At 35.2% G+C, this 9,387-nt stretch overlaps 1 protein-coding gene across 1 annotated transcript; it reads right to left on the bottom strand.

The window, feature by feature from the left end:
* Nucleotides 1-1,374: 1,374 nt before the first annotated feature.
* Nucleotides 1,375-1,896, bottom strand: LOC141628925 (uncharacterized). Its single transcript, XM_074442007.1, has one exon. The coding sequence runs from the start codon at nucleotides 1,894-1,896 to the stop codon at nucleotides 1,375-1,377; it is 522 nt and encodes a 173-aa protein (XP_074298108.1).
* Nucleotides 1,897-9,387: the final 7,491 nt, after the last annotated feature.

A 9,387-nucleotide genomic window follows, 5' to 3' on the forward strand; every position in this document is an offset into this window, starting at 1 on the left:
ATGGGTTTATTCCACGCTTAGGCCCAAAACTCACCCATCTTCACTACTATCACACGTGAAACCTATAAGCAAAGTGGGGTTTCACCGAATTTCAAGCTAGATCTGACGGTAAAATAAGAGAATGATATTTTCCCAGAAAATAAATTACAAAATATGGGAAAATAAAAATAAAGAAATATATTACGGAATATAGGGGTGTTACAATCTAACCTCCTAAAAAGAATTTTCGTCGTCGAAACTGGATGAGAGAAATATCTCACTCGAAATGATGCGAACGCTTCTCTCGTGTAGATGCTTCAGTTTACCAAGTCTCCTGCTCGAACTTCTGACTCCTCCACATAACCCGAACGAAAGGTAGAACCTTATTCCTTAACCTGTTTTCCTGACGCTCCAAAATAAGAATGGGTCATTCCTCATAAGGTTAGGCTCAACATCGATCATATCAGCTTGTAGAACATGAGAATGATAACTGTGGTAACGACGTAGCTGCAAAACATGGAATACATCATGAACCTTCGACAAATTTGGAGGTCAAGCCAACCTATAGGCTACCTCGCCCACGTCTCTCGAGCACCTCGTAAGGATCAATGAATTTAGGACTAAGTTTGCCCTTAATCCCAAATCTCTTGACACCTTTAATCGGCGAGACCTTAAGGAAAATTTTATCGCCACCCTCGAACTCAATCGGCCTACACCGCAAATTCGCATACGTCGTCTATCGATCTTAGGTTGTCTTAAGATTTTCACGAATCAACCTTACCTGCTCAATCGATTCCTGAATCAACTCTGGACCAAGAACGGCTGTCTCGCTAAAGTCATACCAACACAAAGGACTACGACACTTCTTTCCATAAACTGCCTCAAATGGAGCCATCTGAATACTAGCTTGGTAACTGTAGTTATAGGGGAAATCCACAAGCGGTAAAATGTTCTCCTACCTAACTTGGAACTCCAAAGAGCAAGCTCGCAACATGACCTCAAGCGTTTCAATGGTACGCTCAGTCTGACCATCAGTTGCAGCATGAAAGGCCCTACTCATCTTATGCTCACTGCCCAAAGCCACTTGCACCTTCTTCCAAAACTGAGAACTAAACCTCAGATCACGATCGCTGATGATATCCTTAGGAATCCCATGAATACGAATGATCTCACGTTGATAAGCATTTGTTAGCTCCTCAAGACTCCAAACCTCCTTCATCGGAATGAAGTGCGCGACCTTAGTCAAACGATCAACCACGAACCAAATGGCATTCATTCCTTTAGGCAACCTCGGCAAGCTCATGACAAAATCCATCGAAATCGAATCCATTTCCATGTGGGAATATTTAAAGGTTGCAGTAGACCACCAGGTCTATGATGTTCAAACTTGATCAGCTAACGGATCACAAACTCGACGATCTCTTTCTTCATATTCGGCCACCATAACCATAGCTTCAGAACCTTGTACATCTTATCACCGCCAGGATGGACCGAATAGGGAGTACTATGAGCCTCCTTGAGAATCTCACATTTTAAGACATCATAGCTAGATATACACCAACGATCTTGGAATCGCCGACCATCATCAGGTCCATCGTTGAAGCGTTTGGCGTGACCTTTGCTTTTAGCGACTCGAACACCTTCTTGTAATTCATCATCTCTTTGCTTAACTCGGATCTCATGAAGGATCTGGGGTTCAACAACCATCGCACTCAAATATAATGTACTAGGAAGCATCACCTCAAGGCTCATCTTCTGGAAATCTCGATGCAAGTCATCAAGCAACACCACCACAGATCTCATAGCATGACACACTTTGCGACTTAAAGTGTCAACAACCAGGTTTGTCTTACCCTCATGATACTGAAGCTTAACCTTGTAGTCATTAAGTAGCTCAAACCAACATCTCTTATTCATGTTAAGATCTCTCTGAGTGGAGATATACTTTAAACTCTTATGATCCGTACAAATTTTACAATAGACTTCATACAAGTAGTGTCGCCACAGCTTAAGTGCAAACACCACTGCTGCTAACTAGATATCGTGAGTCGGATAGTTCATCTCATGAACTTTCAGTTGACGGGAAGCATAAGCCACAAACTTACCCTTCTATATAAGACACAACCTCCCTTCCCCATAGGATTTCACTTGTGAACCCTATCCGCGTACAAGACACCCATGTCAACGCATAAAAATTATACAACACGCAATTAAGGCATTAAAACACATACAAACGTATGAAACGTAATTAATCATGATAATAAACAATCTAACAAGTACCAATTATACAAATAAATCATTAAATCATGTAAATCATATCAATTGGCGTAAACACAATTAAAAGAGAAACACCTAGTTATCTTTTTACGCAAATAACCCCAAACATCCCCGTCAACGACGTAGACGTCTTCTCCAGGTGCAACCTCCACGCCTTCACGAGTCATCCCACGTGCTAAAGGGAAACGATCCCAATTAAAACACTAAACGATATAAGAACTATAAAAAACTAACGCGTAGAAAATGAAACTTACGAAGAAGATAGATAGATCCAAGGAGTAGGATCAATCTAGGCTAGAAAATCAAGGAATAAAGGAGGAACAAGAGGCGCACGAAACCCTATGGGGAAGGGAGGCACACGGCTCCAAGAGGAAAAGAGAGGAGAGAAAAATAAGGTTTAGGGTTTTGTGAGAATTATGAGAAATGAAAAGCAAGGGTTTGATTTCCCTTCTTATTTATAGAAGAGCTCATGTATTTATTCCAAGCATAGCCTCAAAACTCACCCATCCTCATTATTATCACACGTGAAACACATAGGCAAAGCGGGTTTTCACCGAATTTTGAGCTAAATCTGACGATAAAATAAAAGAAGGATATTTTCCCGAAAAATAAATTATGAAATATTAGAAAATAAAATTATATAAATATACTACGGAAATTAGTGGTGTTATAGAAACCCTACCATTAGGGAATCTTCTTACAAGAGCTGTCAATCACAAAGATACACGCAAGACACCAACATCGCCACCTACAAAAATCAAATATATTCTACCACGATCAACCATTATCATCGACTGATACCAACGACGATAACAACGACTTCCCTTGCCATGCTAGACTTACGACGGATGTTACATCCCGATTTCCAAACCCATGTCCACACGCGGTTGATGTGACTCATATTTGAGCACATTTAGTCCCCGAATTAACCTCGTTCCAATGCTTTCTAGCACCTATTAGAGTCATTTCTTATCTTTAGTTTCCCATTTCGTATATTCTTTGAGGTTTTGTGTCCTTGGTAGGAGAGGATTGCTAGCCTTGTATTTATGGAGCAAAATGAAGCTAAATAGATCGCATCTAATGACCAAGCATCGAAGAGGAGACCGACACTAGAAGCCTAAGAAAATAAATGAAGAGAAATGGGCAATGATGAAAGATCCGTGCGTCCCTAAGATAGTCCCCACGGATTGTTAGGGAGCCAAGAACAAGGGAAGAACCCTGTCCCAGGATCCGAGCGTCCTGAGCTCAAGACGAGCGTCCTAGAGCCAGGATCCCAGTGTCCCGACAGTCAGCCCGAGCGGATCACCTCACAGGACCAAGCGTGCTTCAGCTCAATCCGTGCGTGTCCTTGGGGAGCTGCTACTCAATCCGCGTATGTCCCTCGGGAGTTGTAAATTATCAAGCTTATCTTAGGATCTTAATCGTCATTTAAGCCCTTAGTAACCCTAATCCTTGTACTTAATTTTACTATAAACTAGGTAGAATCTCGTGCTTCGCACGACCTGTTTTAATATTCAGTTAGTAAAAAAACACTCAAATTTTTAATTAGAAGAGCAACTGAATACACAGAATTATTCTTGAGTCTTAATATATAAGTTAATTATTCTATTGCATTATAAAGATACAATAGTCCTCCTTTTCATCTCATGCATCCCCTTTAGTTTTTGTTTAACTTACATGACATCTTGATATAGTTATACTCCCCTTTTTTATAATGTTTTTTTTATTTTAATTTCATGTTGTTTTCAGAAGACAACATAAACGTAATTTCATTCTGTTTTTAGAAGACAGTAAACATCTTTTTAAGAATTTATACATACTGTTTTTCTACGAAACTACTTTCATGGATTTCTAGTAATAAATGTGGAGTAATATTTTACTATATGTCATACTATAGCCATTTATGCTCTTTTTACATAATTATGGTCAACTTCTTCTGCTATCTATCAAACTATTCCAACTTATTCTGGTGAATCATGTACAAATCTTCTACAAAATAATTTTAGCCTCAACAAACTTAACAAACTTATGCATTCTTACAATTATTTGCTTTCCCTTATCCTACTCCTACCTTATCTCTCTTTTAGAAAACTCAAAAACCCTAGAAAATTAACTCATTCTATGATTGTCTGTTCGGCATTCTGTTGAAAAAATACTATCAAAATGTGAAACTCGAATTGGCACTCGGGCAAAATGACCTGATGTGAAAATTCTGTTGGCGAGTCACAAAAAATATCAGCTCTTTTCATGACGATTCATTCCCTGTTAATAAACATTGAGAAGTTAATGGCATGTCATCCTCGTGATAAAACCCCAACTATAAGTTACACTCTCTACACTGCTTTAAGAGAGGAGAAATTTACTCAAACCAAAACACCTCGCAATTTGTGTAGAGAACCAACAGTATAATATTACTGTTTTTTTCGGATATCTCAAGAACTCAAAGTTAATCATATACGTATAATAATATGGAGTGTAGTTCTTTCTGGGACATCTGATAAATATATGGAGTGTAGTAGTAATTAACCACAAATTAACCAAAAGCAATTAAATTAGATAGCCGTTAAAAAATGAAGAATAAATAATTTAAGACTTTACATTTGAATGCATTGTTGAACAAAAATCACAATTAAGATTTTAAGACCAAATTAATGCTAATGCTTTCAAGTGCAAGTCAATGACAATAGTGTCTAAATGAAAACAACGTAACAGGTAGAGGCTAAAGAAAATGTGATTACGATCGTGTATTAAATTAATAATTGATATTGATAATGGATTAAAGTAAAGATTATTTACCAAAATATATATATTTGACCAAGCTTGAAAAACACTCAACTTAATGAAGACATTATTCTACAGAAAGATGGGAGTAGTTTTTAAATAATATTCATTTTTTGTGTTAAAATGCACAACAATTCTCGCCACCATTCTATACCTCCTTCACGGCTTCACACACATGCATGCTCTATCAAATTTCCTTCCCAATCACGGAAGTTGCTCACACAGACCCACAACCACATCGACTCGCTCTCTTCTGATGTTCGCCGGTTGCTTGACGAATAGAAGAATGTTTGTGCATTCAAAGTATCCGTATCATGCAAGAGATGCATAGAAAAGAAAAAAAAAACAAATAAGAGGAGGTTATACAGTGCAGTTCCGATGTACTTAATTTGTACTTATTCGCATTGAAAGCTTTCTCAATATGGATACTTTGAGCTTTAACCTTCTAGTCATCATTATGGATTTACATTCAACATATTCATGGTATCATACATGTGAACATAACTATAGCTAGTTTCTCGTTTTCTTTTTTTGCAGATTGTTTATGAAAATGAAAAAAAGGTTTAGAAGTGTGATGTCGTGAAAAGAAAAAACTTGTATTTATAGTGTGAATTTGTTTCAAAGGGCTTTGAATAGGTATGAATGTGATAGATCATTGATAGTTTTATACCATGAATGTGTTGATTAACATGGGAACACAACCATTCCTTTTAGTCTTTTACATTGAGTATGCATCCTGGAAATGCGATTGTAATTATCTTCTCTATAATTTAAATTTAATTTCTATTCTCTTGGAAATGTTACGTTCAGATTTCACGTATGAATGTAAAACATTCAAGTAAATTTCTCTTTAAAAAAAATTGACACATGTTAAATCCACATTTTCTCAACCCAACTTTATATATAGACACTACCAATACATATCAAAATATTGCAATTAATATAACAGAAATTATACTCAATTGAAAGCAATTTTCGAAATAAACGTAATGATTTATATTTTAGAATTTTTATCCAAATATTTTTTTTAAATAAATTTAGAATCAAAAACCATACTTATTTAATGTAATTAATAAATACCGTAACATTTACTAAACTATAATTAATAATTTGTTGAGATTTATACAGTATTCATTATGTTCATACTTAATGGTTAGTTGAAATAAATGACTGTAATTAAGGTTGAAACGCCACGTGGCGCATCTACAACGTTTCAACCCAATTTTATATATATATATATCTATATATATATATATATATATATATATATATATATATATATATATATATATATATATATATATATATAGATAGGTTCAGATGAGTCTACAAATTTGGTCGAGTCCATAAGTCCACATCTCTACCATTTGATCTTACAAGGTGAATGGTTGAGATTAAAACAAAAAAGACACCCACCTAACATGCAATTAATGCTTTGTCTCCCATAATTTCAATTACCAATTGTTCTAATCAATTACTTTCTCTTTCCTATCAACTAATTTATTAAAATAATATACTATCATCAATATTTCAATTATCAAAATATTATAACGAAATTTCATACTTGCGTAAAATAAAAGCGGGTTCGTAAAAGACTCCGTAAATCTTCATACGGACTCCGATTAAGGCGAAACAAAATCCTATATTTATTATTTTTTCAAGCCCGACGCAATGGTAATATTTTTTAATACCATTCAGTTTTCAAAATTTTAAGTACGGCTAATTACTCGGAAGTTACACCCTATTTGCTTGAAATTATCTCATTTGCTTGAAATTACACCATATGCCCACTTGAAGTTACACTATTTTTAATTGAACTTAATTAATTAATTTACTCATATAATTAATTGGATTCCGAATGAAGAGGCGAGGGTGGTGGAGCGAACTAAAGTTACACACTTGCTTTGTTAAAGTTATACACGCCACATATTAAAGTTACACCTTCAACAATTCAAATTAGATAGACGTGTGATAAAGTTACACAAATTCAAATTTTACATATACAAAATGACCAAAGGACTAAAGTTACACTCGTCAAGGATAAAAGTTACACTCGCAAATCAATAAAGTTACACTCGTAAATCAATAAAGTTACATAAACTTGTGCTAAAATTACAAAAATTCAAATTAATAAATTCAAAATTTTATATACAAAATGACCCTAAAAGATTAAAGTTACACTCGTGAAAAATTAAAGTTATACTCATAAAGCACTAAAGTTACACTCATGAAGCACTAAAGTTACATAACTTGAGCTAAAATTACAAACATTCAAATTAGTAATATTAGAACTTGTATATACAAAATGACTTTACAAGATTAAAGTTACACTCGTAAAGTACTAAAGTTACACCATTACAAAACTGAAGTTACATGATATACAACTGAAGTTACACCCTTACAAGAATAAAGTTACACACTATATAATTGAAGTTACAACATTCACCAACAATCATCAATCTAAATCAATCAATCTAAATCTCACATCTTCATCGTCAATCTATAACACCAAAGACATATCAACATCTTCATCATCAATCAATATCGCGAACGACTTATCATCATCATCTCCATCTTCATAAAAACTACAATTAATAATTAAAAAATTTAGATATAATTCATCAAAAAAACAATCATACAAATCACTATATTTAAAATTATCAAGCCATTTTAAATACCTAAGCAACGATTTCAACAAAATCCAACACAAATTAATAAGAAACAAATACAAACCATTATATTTCAAGCACAACCGATCAATCTATAACACCAAACACATATCAACATCTTCATCATCAATCAATATCGCCAACGTCTTATCATCATCATCTCCATCTTCATAAAAAAATTACAATTAATAATTAAAAATTTTAGATATAATTCATCAAAAAAAATCATACAAATCACTATATTTAAAATTATCAAACCATTTTAAATAACTAAGCAACGATTTCAACAAAATCCAACAAAAATTAATAAGAAACAAACACAAACCATTATATTTCGAGCACAATCGATCAATACTGAATATTTTGAAAACCCAATGGTATATAAAAATATCACCATTACGACGGGCTCGAAAAAATAATAAATTTAGGCTTTTATTTCGCCCTAATCGGAGTCCGAATGAAGATTTACGGAGCATTTTATGAAGTGACTTTCATTTTATGCGGAAATAAAATTTTTGATTTGGTTTGAAAATGAAATAAAAATGAGAGGTAAATGAAATTATAAGAGAAAGAAATAATTAGTGTATGAGAAATTGGTGTAAAAGAGACAAACAATTAATTATGCATAGGTAGTGTGAATTGTGTGTCTTTTATCTTTTAATCTCAACCATCCATTTTTTAAGATTCAATGGCTTAGATGAGGACTCATGGACTCAACCTAAAATGGTGGACTTATAGGATCATATATATAGGATCATATATATATATATATATATATATATATATATATATATATATATATATATATATAATAGAAATAAGATCTCGTGCGAACCTAAAGTTCAGTGCGAACCGTGCGAACTAACCTATTTTTTCACACGTTAACCAAACTCCGTATACTGCTCCCTTATCCACTCATCAACAGGCCCCCCCACTCATCTTCCCCCATTTCAACTCCAATCACCCCTCCCTATTCATGTCATCACCGGTCAAACACGCCGGCGACGTACTCCTCGTCTCCGACATATCTAATCTTTACATCCTTCCTCTCTCCTTATCTCTAACCCCACTCACTCAGCTCGGCGACTCCGACGCCGGACGTACCAGTGGCTAATAGATTAGTTGTTGCAGGCTGCCGACGAACCCTCGTTCTCTCCAATCTCTTCATTTGTCATCCGGTCATGCTCCAATCATTACCGCTCGTGGAGGTGCGAATACGAAGGCAAAGGTAGTTATAGATGGTCGGCAAAGGTGAGTGATAGGTGGTAAGGTGATTGTGTGAGCAGCCTCGCCATTCTCTCCGGCGGTTATCGAGGCTGGGTTGCTCGAATTTAAGGGGTAGCAGTGGTTGCTATCAGATCTGGTCTCGATTCAACTCGGGTTTCGATTCTGAGTTTCATTGTGGTGATGCTGGTGTCGCCACTGCTGCTGCTGGATGCGTGAAGTTGGTGGTGGTGGCGATGGTTGTGGCGAGGCTGCAGGCATGTCTGAGGCGTTTTTAGAAGTAGATATAATTATATGGCAGATATGAACATATGTAAGTAGAATTTTAGGCAATGGCGGAGTTGCTGTTGACGGAGTCAGTCGCCTCTTTCGAAGATCAATATAATTACCTTTGCTTGTTCTTCAATAAAATTGCTGAAAATGCAGAGGATAACAAATACCAAACTTTTATTAATCA

This window comes from Silene latifolia, chromosome Y (assembly GCF_048544455.1).
Source record: "Silene latifolia isolate original U9 population chromosome Y, ASM4854445v1, whole genome shotgun sequence".
NCBI classification, from domain to species: domain Eukaryota; kingdom Viridiplantae; phylum Streptophyta; class Magnoliopsida; order Caryophyllales; family Caryophyllaceae; genus Silene; species Silene latifolia.